The sequence below is a fragment of the Danio rerio genome, chromosome 11 (genome assembly GCF_052040795.2).
Source record: "Danio rerio strain M-AB ecotype USA chromosome 11, GRCz13ab, whole genome shotgun sequence".
Classification (NCBI taxonomy): domain Eukaryota; kingdom Metazoa; phylum Chordata; class Actinopteri; order Cypriniformes; family Danionidae; genus Danio; species Danio rerio.
This window is the reverse complement of record NC_141031.1, coordinates 33,059,865-33,073,852: the sequence shown is the minus strand read 5'-3', so window position 1 is coordinate 33,073,852 and position 13,988 is coordinate 33,059,865. Positions and strand designations below refer to the sequence as shown.

General features: G+C 35.1%; 1 protein-coding gene and 1 long non-coding RNA gene across 3 annotated transcripts in view; one reads left to right on the top strand and one right to left on the bottom strand.

Annotated features, from left to right (window-relative positions):
* LOC147834847 (uncharacterized) overlaps nucleotides 1-13,988 on the top strand; it is a 337,793-nt gene that overhangs the window by 215,749 nt on the left and 108,056 nt on the right. The window lies entirely within an intron of this gene.
* si:dkey-163f14.6 lies at nucleotides 1,230-12,729 on the bottom strand. 2 transcript variants are annotated; one of them, XM_087273893.1, is made up of 9 exons: nucleotides 12,581-12,729; nucleotides 12,199-12,372; nucleotides 9,387-9,551; nucleotides 8,067-9,230; nucleotides 4,953-5,078; nucleotides 3,459-3,581; nucleotides 3,105-3,230; nucleotides 2,131-2,256; nucleotides 1,230-1,981 (listed from the first exon to the last, which is right to left on the bottom strand). In XM_087273893.1, exons 1-9 carry the CDS (start codon nucleotides 12,642-12,644, stop codon nucleotides 1,827-1,829), a joined length of 2,223 nt encoding a protein of 740 aa, XP_087130019.1. In that variant the 5' UTR covers nucleotides 12,645-12,729; the 3' UTR covers nucleotides 1,230-1,826. The 2 variants fall into 2 exon arrangements, with proteins under 2 accessions (XP_087130019.1, XP_087130020.1); XM_087273894.1 differs by having other exon boundaries at nucleotides 12,203-12,372.

Genomic DNA, 13,988 nt, shown 5'->3' with positions numbered 1-13,988 from the left:
CTGTCAGCCTGGAACAGAGAAATAGAAGCAACAGTTTACAGAGACTCAGCAAAATTGAAAACAGAAGATAAGGAAATGGTTGCCTCATCCAATGAGTCTTATTTTCTGCTGCAACATTTAGCTGGCAGATACAGAATGTGTTATAAATAACATGAACGCATTGAACCCACCCATCTTTCTGTTTTAATGGTGTGGGGGATTTTATTAGCACACGTTGGGCCCCTTAAAGGGATAGTTCACTCAAAACTGAGAATTCTACCATTCCAAAGCAGCTTTAGTTTTTTGTTTTAGTGCTACTAATAGGTTTACAACATTTATCAAAATATCTTCTTTTGTGTTAACAAGAAAAAAAACTAATAGGTAACATTTCAAAGGTAAGTAAATTATGGCAGAATCAATTTTGGGGTGATCCATCCCCTTAATGTTTATATGACAGTCAATCCACTACAGCCTAGCTGAATGTTGTTCCTGACCATGTCTATTCTTGACCTGATGCTACTTCCAGCAGGAAAGCACACCATGGCTGTTTCTCAATATGCGTAGTTCAGCATTCTTGCGTCCTCAGGTTCCAGTGTAACATCATCATCAACTGCCAAAGTTTAGTTCCAAAACTCAAGACAGCAAAAACTAAGGACGCATGAAAGTTCCCAGATGTATTCTTGGTATCGAGGATGCACCGATGCAGACTTGAGCACTGAACTCGTTCTAGAAGTCCCAGAAGTCATTGCGACTGGAGGTGGGAAGCCCCGCATTTTATATAGGTTTATTATTAAAGTTCAGAGATTTAACTCATTTACCTCAGGAGTTTCCCTAAACGAAACGGTGAAAGTAACATTACCATGAAAATCTTTATAAAGGCATAAACACATTAAAGGTTGTTGAAATTCATATTAAAGTCTGTATTATTTGTATTGTGTAACGTATATATGTAAAGTCTTTATGCATAGTATATATTGTAAAAAGGGAAAAAAACAATAAATCCCTGCATGAATGCTGTAATGTTTAAATATTTTTTGGTTAAAAACGCGAGAAAGTCATGTGACTATCAGGAAGATCACAAAATCTCATTTCTCACAGGATGCATTCTGTGTTCTCGCGGTCTCTCGAGTTTGTTCTTCTGAGGTTTGTTCTTCTGGCAGACTGGTCTTCACAAGTACGCAAGTCATTTCTCTGCGTTCTTGGAATTTAGAAACAGCCCATGTCACAAAACTCAGACAATCACAAACTAGTTTCTTGAACATGATAATAAGTTTACTGGAATATTCTCAATATGCCATTGCCATCACATCTCTGTCCAAATGAGAACCTTTGTGATGTGTTTGAGATTTATGAATGTGCAGCCAACAAGGTGATGCTACAATCAGAATCTCAGATGAATAATTCCAGCACATTGTTAAATGTTTACATCAGTAAATTATGGCAGATGTGAAGGCAAAATGAGTGTGACGACATTAGTAGCAAGATGTACCTAATAAAATGGCTGTAAGGTGTTTATGTGGTCATTTCTCAGGAATGTAACACCGCAATCTGACCACTGGGTGGTGCCGCAGCATCACATCTCAACCAAAATAAAAACAATCCATTAGATTACCGTTCTAAAACAACAGGTGGTAAGAAATCACCACATTCTTGGTAAGCAATAACATGAATTTAGAATAATAAATATCATAAATACAGTGTATATACATATAAATTACACATATAGTTAGGACCAATGTCTCCATCACCATTAGAGCTTACGCATATAAAGTGGGTGCAAAATATGAACTATATTGTATACAATACAAAAGTCAGGTAAAATAATATACAAAACCAGAAAAATATCCTCAAGTGATTTTCAGGTGTCTCTCTACTGGCAGACAGTTTTTTGGGTTGTATGGGGATATTCTGTGTGTTTCTGGACAGGCACATTTGTAGTCGCCTCTGTGGTTTATGCAGAGGTGTGAACAGCTGCCGTTTTTCAGTTCACACTCATTAATATCTGGCAAATAACAGAAGAAATAAACTCTTAAATGCAGGTACTGAAATATATGGTAATATCACGTTTTAACAGACTTTTGTTGTGTGTAATAGTATGCATATAAGATTTTACATCTGTCGTTGCTGTAGGTTGTGTGTTTGTATGCTGACCTTCACATTGATGTCTATTAGAGTGCAGTCTGTATCCACGAGGACAGATACATTTGTAAGTACCAGGCAGATTCACACACTTCCACTCGCACATATGCAACTGTTCCTCCTCACACTCATTAATGTCTGAAAGCGGTAAAATGTATGTTGAAAGATTGTAAAACTAATAAATTCATAAATAAATGTATAACATACATGCATACATACATATGTATATATCGAGTTAAAGTCATAATTATTAGCCACCTGTAAAATAGTTTTTTCTGTTGGCGCCAATAGCCTAGTGGTTAGTGCATCGACACATAGCACAGAGGTGCTCGCAGCGACCTGAGTTCGGTTCCCGTCGTGAGGTCCTTTTCTGATCCTTCCCCTATCTCTGCTCCCCACACTTTCCTGTCTCTATATCTCCACTGTCCTATCAATAAAGATGAAAACCCCTAAAAAATAATAATAAAAAAAAAGTTTTTTCTTTTTTTAAATATTTCCCAAATCATGTTTAACAAAGCAACAGATTTTCACAGTATGTCCGATATTATTTCTTCTTCTGGAGAAAGTCTTATTTGTTTTTTTTTTCAGCTAGAATAAAAGCAGGTTTAAATTTATTTAAAACCCATGGTTAAGGTAAAAACGAATAGCCCCTTTAAACTATATATTTTCTCGATAGTCTGCAGAACAAACCATCCTTTAAATGTCACTTTAAGCTGTACAGAAGTGTCTTAAAAATATCTAGTAAAATATTATTTACTGTCGTCACGGCAAAGATAAAATAAATCAGTTATCAGAAACGAGTTATTAAACTATTATGTTTAGAAATGTGCTGAATAAATCTTCTCTCCATTAAAGAGAAATTGGGGAAAAAAATAAACGGGGGCTAATAATTCTGACTTCAACTGTATATGTTTACACGCTTTATGTTCTTATGAGTTTCTGACCTTTCTTTGACTAAGTGTTGTCTGGATATGTAGTCAACTGACCTATGCAATGTCTGTTTGTGCTGTCCAGCTGGTGCCCTTCAGCACACAAGCACTGGAAACTGCCTGGTGTATTAATGCAGCCAAATTCACAGAGGGCCCGACCAACAAGCTGACACTCATCCACATCTGCAGGCAGAAAGATTAACATTCACTAGCTCAATAATATCCACTTTAGGCATGGCATCAAAAAATGGATGATTAAAAGGAGAAAAAAACTGTTAAATGAAGCCAATTTTGTATGTTATGTGCGCACAAAAGTATTCTTGTAGTTTGATATTCTGATTGAACCACTGAAGGCATATGATCTGTTTTGAGGATGTTTTTGGTATTTTTCTGAGACGTTGATACACTCACCAGAGCAGGATGTCCCGTCTGCAGAGAGCTGAAATCCTGGACTGCAACTGCACCTGTATGAGCCCAAGGTGTTTTCACAGGCCTGCTGGCACAGGTGCAGCTCCTCCACACACTCATCCAAATCTATAAATACCCCAAACACACACATACAAACATCCAAAAAGCATCTAAAAGCAGGTACTGGCATGTAAAAGCATGGACACATGAATCCAAACATACTGATGTGCATATGCTTTTTATATGTAGATGCATGACCAAGTGAACAGATTTATCCAAGGTACTTACTGTAAATGCAGTTTTTCTAGTATTCCACAACATTTTAGTTAAACTTAGTTTTGATTTATTTTTTATTTCAGAAAATCAGACTTAATGTCTTATGTTTGCCTTGTCTTTTTTCCCTTCTCAAGGTGCCGGTACCTTTTTTCCATACATTTTAAGCTAAAATCTTCCTCATTCTTCTACTGAAGAAAAAGTCAGCTGAATCTTCGATGCTCTGAAGGTGAGTAAACAGTAAATTAAGGGTTTTATTTTATTTTTTTACTGAACTATTTTCATGTGCTTTACCTAGCCTCTTAGCTTCAGATAACAATCATTTCCTGATACGGGTCAAGAATTCAAAGCCCCAGGGTGACACCAGAGGGTGAGGTTGAGTATTATAGGCATCAGACACATCACAGCTGATTTTCAACCAAAACCCATAAATCTAATTCACACAGGTCAAGGATGCATAAACAATCCCTTAACCCAGTGTCAGGAGTTAGGACCACCTCATAATGGGAAAAAAAAGAGAAAGCCACCAATCCTAAAGTGAAAAAACCTATAATCACATGGAGTCTGGCTGTCTAAAGAATGCCATTCTGAAGTAGTACTCCACTTTTTACACAGTTAAACAGTTTTACCATTTTGAATCTGGCAGGAATACTTTTAGCTTAGCTGAGCATTAACCATTGAATTGGATTAGACCATTAGCATCTCGTTCAAAACTTTTAAAAATAGTTTAGATATAATTTTCCTATTTAAATCTGGACATTTCTGTTGTTCTATATAGACCGTTGGATATACATAGACCGTTGGAAAAAAGGATAGTTGCTTTTTTCTTGGCTGATATGGCTAGGGACTATAATCTCATTCAGGTGTAAAAATCATGGAACTTTGCTACAGTACCATGGCTGCAGCTGGAGCAATGATATTATGCAGCACCTGAAAATAGTCCCCAGTTAGCTAATTAGGTTACAGTGCTAGGTCATTTCAGAAACAGAAGTGTCAAGCTTTAAATAGGAAAATAATTTTAATTTAAAACTCTGATCTGATTCAATGATCTATGCTAAAATAAGCTAAAAGTGCTTCTGCCAGACCTGGAGATCGGCTGAACAGATATAAAAAAAAAGGCAAACTCAACTGTTTAACTCCAGCTGACTTCTAAAAAAGTGGAGTGTTACTTTAAGACACAACAGTCAATAACTGGATTAAACGTGCATATGGTTAGTCTCTCACCTCGACAAGTGCGCTGGTCCTCTAAAAGCAGAAATCCTGGTTTGCAAACACACTGGGCACGATGATGTTCATTGACACGGCAGATCTGAGAGCATCCACCATTGTGTAAGGAGCAAGGAGTTAATTCTGCAATTAAAATGAACATGAGGAAATTAACATTTATTAATTTTCCTTCAGCTTAGTCCCTTTATTCATCAGGGGTCGCCACAGCGGAATGAATCGCCAACTTATCCGGCATATGTTTTACACAGCGGATGCTCTTTCAGCCGCAACCAGGTATTGGAAACACCCATACACACGCATTCACATACACACACTCATACACTACAGAGAATTTAGCCGACCCAATGCACCTATAGCGCATGTGTTTGGACTGTGGGGGAAACCGGAGCATCTGGAAAAAACCCTCACAAACACGAGGAGAACATGCAAATTTTACACAGAAATGCCAACTGGTCTAGCTGGGACTCAAACCAGCGACCTTCTTGCTGTGAGGTGACAGTGCTAACCACTGAGCCACCATGTGTTTTTATTTTCATTTGCAACAAAGTGACAGACTGAGCAATCCCTTTTTAAATAATATACTTTTCATGGTTTAAATGTAGAGAAAAGGGATATGATTTGTTCGCTGATGAGAGTGAAATCCCACATCTGCAGTGGTTTACAGAGACTGATGAATTTACCTTGTGTAGACAGGAAACACATTCAATGGTTACATGATTTTAAGATTACTTTTTGTTTGACAGAGACTGCACTCTAAAGCACTTTGGTGAACTGAATTTGATTCATTAAGCTACTTTTATGTGCATCTCTGAAATAAGATAATGCGTTTAACAGAACGCCTCAAAAGAGGTCAAAAGAGTAACATCCTCCAGTATAAACACATATTCCCAGAGGTGTCTGATGATGTTTAAAGGCATTCTGAGGCCATCTGTGTTGAATATTTCAGCCTGTCACCTGTCTAGAGTAGATATTTAACACAGATGTTATATATCTGCAATCTGACAGATTAAACCAGGGATGGGCAAACTCGGTTCTGGAGGGCCAGTTTCCTGCATAGTTTAGCTCCAACTTTAATCAAAAACACTTGAACATGCCAATCAGTGTCTTCAAGATCACTAGAAATCAATAAGCAGGTGTGTTTGATAAGAGTTGGAGCTAAACTGTGCAGGAAACCGGCCCTCCAGGACCGAATTTGCCCACTCCTGGATTAAATCTTTCTAAAAATAAAGAATATGCCCCAAGTCTTGCGTTTGAAATAAGTCAAAAGTTCAATTGACATGACAAAAAGTGAAAACAGAGATAACAGAAACAAAAGATCTAAATTATAGGATTAAAAAAAATAAACTAATAAATCTTAATAAAATAGTGTCTTTTAATCTTACAATTATGACTTACTTTGTCCTATGGCTTCACTACTTTTTTCCTTTTTTTTTATAATTACAATTGAACAAATTACATAATCGGCGGAAATACAGCTGAAGACAAAACATAGTAAATTTAATGAAAATTTTATTTTTATTACTTTTTCAAACATCACTCTAGTGATGAGATTAAGATTTTAACATATTTTGAAAATACCAACTAATTTCTGGTCTTTGCCATGATGATAGTACATATTTCTTTTAGTTTAACTGGAATAAACAAAGAAATAAGCCTTTCTCCAGGAGGAAAATAGAATAGGAAATTCTGTAAAAATGTCCTTGCTCCATTAAACAAAACATTCATTTTACAAGAGGGCTAATAATTTGTCTTAACTGTAGGTTAAGGCTGTGTTAGGTTTCCCAGATAAAATCAAATAATAAAAAAAAATAGTATTCATAATCAGTGTTGGGTAAGTTACTTTAAAAACTTAATAGATTACAAATGACTGATTACTAATGGAAAATTGTAATCTGATTACATTACTAATTACTTTGAAGTTACTTTAAAACATACAAAATATACCTATAAAAATACAAAATAAACTGCAGCTCTTTCACTGTAAAACATAACAATGGGTTGATCACAGCAGCTTGACAAAACTTAAAATTCTATCATAATTTACTTGTTTTAAACCCGTTTTCCTTTTTTTAAACACAAAAGCAGAAAACTGGATACCTGTAACCACTAACATCCATAGTATGCAAAAGCACTGCAGTGTTTGGGTGTTCATATTCCAATATAATTAATATTTTAGGCAAGAACAAGAAGTGAGACGCACTAGGTAAAAAAAAAAAAGTAAAATAAAAATATTAACTGTAGTATCCACTGATGTAATGAGTCTGTTTCTAAAATGAGGCTTTTTAGTGGGTTTTTTGTTGTTGTTTCAAACTAAACAATTCACACAAACACATTAAACAATTCACTTAATCTCATCGGTATTATATTTAAATAAAGTCTTATTTATTGATTTAAATATATATCTTCTTTAAGGGAATGGTTTCACTCATAGAACTCACCTCAGTCATTGTCATTAGTTGTCATAACTATTATTATTTGTTTTATTAATTTAAGTTAATATATGCACATTTCAGAGGGGGGTGCATTTTGCAGCAGGGGTGCCTTTCTCTGTGTCCTCATTGGTGACGAGTATTGTCATAAAATGCTTTCTATTCAAGCGCTTGAACAAGTTGCTGGTCAAGTTAAAAGCAGAGAGACTGGACATGGACTGCATTTCACAGCAATAATTTTGTTTTTACGCTCAATAAAATCAAAGTAACATCTGTATTTCCACTTGAAGAAGCAACCACTCTCGACAGCTACCATTTCAGCTCGTGTTCTCCAGCAATTTAAAAGCGCAAGGTTATTAACTGACGTTGCAGCAGAAAACAAGATATAAAAGGAGCATTTTTTCTTACAAAAGCTATATTTGTAACATAAGTAACGTGATTACACTGACATTAGTAACTGTAATCAAATTACACACATTTACAATGTAATTTGTTACATTACAGCGTTCCTCAAAAATGTAATTAGAATACAGTAACTACTGTGGAATGCCTGACACCTAACTCTGATCATAATAATATTGTATGTCTCTGTAAGTGAGAATCTTGTGGTATTATAAGTCACATAAAAAAACTATTTCATCCTGCAAAAAGAAACTCCACATCTCATATTGTCATTACTCACCTAAGCAGAGAGGTGTCTGGCCACTCCATTGTCCATCGTGTTCACAATAGCTGTAGACGTCACCACTAGTCAGTGTATATCCAGGATAACATGCATACTGAATATAATGCTTATATTGGAGCGGCCCAGGATTCTTAATAGATCGAAAGTAGAACGTTCCATGAGAAGGAAATGGAGGGTAGGGACAGACAGGACGTTTTCTAGTTGGAAAACTTGGAAGATCTTCAAGAGATTCAAATGTCAGTTTAACGTCACTCTGGTTGCTTTTGTCATTGACTTGCTGATCTTCAGCATTATAAATGAAGCGGTGAACATCTACTGGAGGAAGATCAGATGCTATTTTAGTGATCTGCATGCTAGATGATGCATGTCCAATGGGATTTGTTGATGGAGATGTTTTCTGAACATCTTGTTCACAGAGTCCTCTACAAGTAGATGGAGCAGTTGGCTTCAGATAGTTAGCAGACTCATTTTCAGAGAGCATAAATCTAGGATAACTTGCTGTTGGAGATTTAAAAGTGGCTGAATGTTCATTGTCGAGGATCCCTGATTGTAGATAGTCATTTGTGCCCAATGTGTTGATGTTTGGTGCAAGTGTAGTTAATGGTTTATTTTTAAGGTATTCTAGTAAACGCTCAGCAGATGTAGTGACTGAGGTTGTATCTGTAACACATGTGGACTGATATCCTTTCTCATTCCTTCTGTATGGTGTTTCAGTAAACATCTGATCCATGATTTTGACTTGTTGAGAGTTCACTGATGGAGTATTAAAGCTGCTTGATGTGGTGGTTAAAATAAAATTGTAAAAGGAACTTGCGAATGACATTGTGTTCACATTGGATGTCACTGGAACTGGCTTCTGAAGATCAGAGCTCCTGATTAGATCCTTGATGTTTTCAGGGTTTTTGATTGGCTCAGCTGCAAACAAAACACTCTTTGAGGGCTTTTTCTCTACAGGTTTTCTACTGGTTTGCTTGTCGTCAGTTAAGTCGAGTGTCACGTGAGGAACTTCAAGTAAAGCTGATTTGAGAAACGTGTCTTTGTGAGCTGTGATGGCCATGGTGTTTAAATGGCTATGCAAGTGATTTTTTAGACTTGTAGGAACATATGCTGGACCATGTAAAAACTCTTGATTCAGATGGAGAACACTCATGATATCTGCCACTGTAAGAACCGGGAGAAACAAAACAGAGCCAAAGCAAACAGACGGTCAGTTGTACAGGAAGTCACTGCAGCAGTGATTTAAAAACAGCAAGGCAAACATGATATGGTAATAGATAAAACTGTTTTGGCATGACATGCTTGATTGAAATGGCATACCTTTGCAGACAGGTTTAGTGCTGTTCCAGTTTTTCCCCTTGCAGTAGAGCAGTGCAGATCCAGACAAATAGAATCCAGCATCACAGCTGAAGGATGCCAGAGATCTGTCTCTAGACACCACAGCGCTGCCATGCAGGAGATCACCTGGACCTGGGCATCCTGATGCTAAAGTACAGAACAAATTATGAAAAATAAAGTTCTTAGGTCACCTTTTAGCACTTAAGTTTACCCAAAATCAACATTTACTGATTATTTACTCACACTCAAGTGGTTATAAACCTATGAGTTTCAAACACAAAAGCAAATTTTTAAAGAAAGCTGAAAACCTAGCCATTGTCATCTATTGTAGGAAAAAACAAACACTATGGTATTAAGCTATTACCGGTTTCAGCTTTCTTTAAAATACCTTCTTTTGTGTTCAACAGAAGAAAGAAATTTAGAAAAGTTTGGATCAAGGCAACGGAGGGTAAATGAAACAGTTTTCATTTTTGGGTGAACTGCCGCTTTAATTCTTTTCTGTACACACACAGTTCAGCAATTTAGTCACTGCTGCATTTAACAACCAAATTACCACCTGCTGAACAACTACTAGAGTATAATTAATCTATAAACTAGTGTTTTCTTACTTTTCTGTAACCATGGCGCAAAAATCACAATAAAGTAGGTTTCCTGATTATTAATGTTGCCAGATTTAACAAGAAAATAAATCAAATCCAAATGTTTTAATAATTAAAATAATACCGAAGCTGTCCAAGAGGAGTCAAAAAATGTGAGTACCTGAACACTTTAATTAGCACGTCATGGTTTTTCCAGGTCCGATGCGATCCTTGATAAACATCTATGATGATCCTAGAACATCATTTTTGTTTGAAAATATAGTCCATACCTATTCCCTATCACTAAACCCAATTACAACTGTAAATTATTCCCAAAATCAGAGGGGAATATTAGTTGGATAACAATCATGTAGAAGTGCATAAACCTAACTGCAAGCCTAAACTTAACAGAAGCTGTAAACGTATCCCTTAATTCTGATTGGCTGATTGGAATGTTGTTCTAGGATCAATATAGATGTAAATCCAGGAACATGTCCTACTTGGTGAAATCAGGTTGGCAACTTTAATTGCTAAATAAATGCGATCATTGTATCAGCCAATAATAATAATAATAAACAATGTTCCAAATTGGCTCATATTTAGCAGACATGGGAACGTTGCAAGAGCTTGCTCTGTAAAGCCTCACAAACATTATTAAAAAACATCTCTGCCAACAGTAGTTAAAATGGACAGAGCATAAGTCTTCGGTCACTGTAATCAGGGTTAGGGGTAACGCGTTATAAATAACACGCGTTACGCAATTGTAATTACTTTCTCAAAGTAACAGGTAAAGTCATGCATAACTTTTAAAAATAAGTAATATCATTTGAGTTACTGTTAAAAAATATGTAACGCAAGTTACTTTTTACCTAACTTATCTGGCTTTTACAAAATATATTGCGGAATAAAAATGACCTTAGTCAGGTTGAATCACACACTCAATGAGAGAGCGTGCTGCAAGGGAACAGACAGCTGGCTTGCACTTACCATCATCATCATCAGGTCTGTTTTTTCACAGCAGATGAGTCAGTGTACTGTTTTACTAACTAAATCAACTAGCTGACTAACTTTTTTACTAACTGATAAGAGTTTATTTCAAGTCAGAGAGTGTATGCGGTATGTTAGTACTTCCTGATGACGCAAACCATTTCACGTCAACTCTGTTTAATTTAATGAATTGGTTCGACAGGCCAACTATAAAATGATCCGGTTAAAACAAACGATTCATTTGCGAATCGCCCGTCATCACTACAGACAGAAACAGACACAATGGCAGGCCGGAGACTTACATTTTTGCGATGGATTCTTGTTATTTTAAACTCATCGAAGGAAAGAAGTGGATTGTTGTTAAGTGTAGATTATGTGTAAATAAAACTCTTGACTGCTGCAAAAAACACGACATCGAAAAAACACAAAAAACAAAACTAGATGCGAAGCACTACACCCGCACCCCACATATACACATTTGTTAAGCCCATGTGAAGAAATTTAGTCAATGTTTAAAGCTCAACAATTTTTTTTTTTTTTTGTCTTACTGTTAATTTTTTTTATTAAACATTTTAAATGTTTACAATCTGTTTATGCCTTAATAAATGATTTCTTGTTAGTACTCTAGGGCTTTATTGCAATCTTTATCACAACGAACAGTGAATTTACTTTAAAAAAAAAAAACATAAAACATACAAAAGTAGCAAACGCATTACTTTACATGCTTTTATTAACATGTATATTCAGCATTTCTAGATCTGGGCTCAGAAAGTTCATTTTTTAAAGGAAAATAAAGATGTAGGTTATATAGGTGATTGTTCATACAGAACTTATTTATAAAAAAGGTGACAAACACCTGCAAGTTCTGAAAGAGATCAAAAGTAACTCAAGTAATATATTGCATTACTTTTCATAAAAAGTAACTAAGTAATGCAATTAGCTACTTTTTGAGGGTATTAGTCAGTATTGTAATGCATTACTTTCAAAAGAAACCTTCCCCAACACTGACTGTAATATTCTTTTGATCAAAAATTGAGGATACTAAAGAAGCAAAAGATCAGTTAATGTCAAACATCACAATTTAGGAAGCAAGTCCAAACACATGGAATGATAATTGAAGGAATTTAACCACATATTGGATTGTACTTGTCACTCATAAAACTGATATGTTTATCTCAATGACACATTTTTGAGTGTAGAATATATATATTAATTTTTAAGACATTTACCTACACATAGCGGAGGATCTCTAGCCCACTGTCCGGACACACAACTGCTAGTACGGTAACCGTGTATCCGAAATCCTGGATTACAGGTGAAGGTAACATACAATCCTCCATAGCGGAAGAACATACGTCCATTTTCCAAGTGCCCAAAGCCACTGCAGCCTTTATCAGCAGAACCTGAATGAAAACCATCAGAAATCACCACACCAGCTAAAACTTCTACATTAATTCTGCAGTACAAAAGTGATAAATTAAGCACATATTGAAAGAATTGATTTGCTATAGCTTAATGTGATTGATTAAACAACACTAATGCACATGCTTTATCTAAATCAATATACAATGTCTGACACAACACATAAGTGCCTAAATCATGATGGAGTACCTGGAGTTAATGTCCAAAGCGGAGACAGAAATGCACACAGAAGTGTTCCTCTCCAACCCAACATGACTGAGCAAATTCCCCTTAAAAAAAAGAGGCTGCTGAAATCCAGAGAAAAGGTCAGTCTGAAGCTGAAGATCACTCTGCAAACTGAACTCTAGAGAGAGGAGTCCTAAACAGATGAAGGAAAAAGAGAGAGGAAAGGGGAGGAGACATGAGACAGAGTAACAGGCGTTTAAAGCGTCCTGGACACTCCTCTGCAAAACATGATGCTTTTTACGTGTTAAAGGGAGTAACATAAGGTCAGGCAAGTTATCTTCACATGAAAACACACACGCACGCACGCACACACACACACGACAAACTTATCTCTGTGAATATAGAAAAGTGTTGTTTTGTACTGTTGATATACTATTCCATTATTCTTTAAAATTGTTATATTGAGTTTCTTATTATAGTTTAAAATTATTGCTGGACAAAAATAAATTGCATCCAAAATAAAAGTTTTTTTTGACATAATAAATTTGTGTACTTATATTATACACACATGCATTTATATATTGGAGAAAAGGGTTCTTTATATTTATTTATATATATATATATATATATATATATATATATATATATATATATATATATATATATATATATATATATATATATATATATATATATATATATATATATATATAAATAAATATATATATATATATAAATATATATCTATCTATCTATATATATATATATATAGATATATATTTATATTTTTATATATATATATATATACACATGATACAATTTTTCTATCTATTATTATACATATTATATTATTAATATATCATTAAATATTTTATATAAATTTAAATATCTTTCTGAAAATTGTTTTGTTTCTATGTATGTGTATTGCATAGATATAAATACATATACACACATACAGTTAGATCTATAAGTATTTAGACATTGACACAATTTAATCATTTTTGGCTTTATACAGCAACACGATGGATTTGAAATGAAACGAATGTGCTTTAACTGCAGACTGTCAGCTTTAATTTGAGGGTATTTGCATCCAAAACAGGTGAACGCTTCAGAAATTACAACAGTTTGCATATGTGCTTCCCACTTGTTCAGGGTCCAAAAGTAATAATGCAGAAGGACTTTTAATTTGTCAGTAATCTGGGTCAAATGCTTCAGATGAACTGTATGCTGTTACAAAAATCAGTGCGTTTAAGATCTGCTTTATTTAAAAATCAGCGATCTCCACTACCTGTGTGATATCTGATATAAAGTGGGTCTCAGAATGTACAAGAAGCACTGCATTAAAATACATTTTTCCCCACCATGTCTTTAAAATATGAACATTTATTTTAGGCCACTATATTCAATGGAGCTTGATGGGCGCGTGCAACGG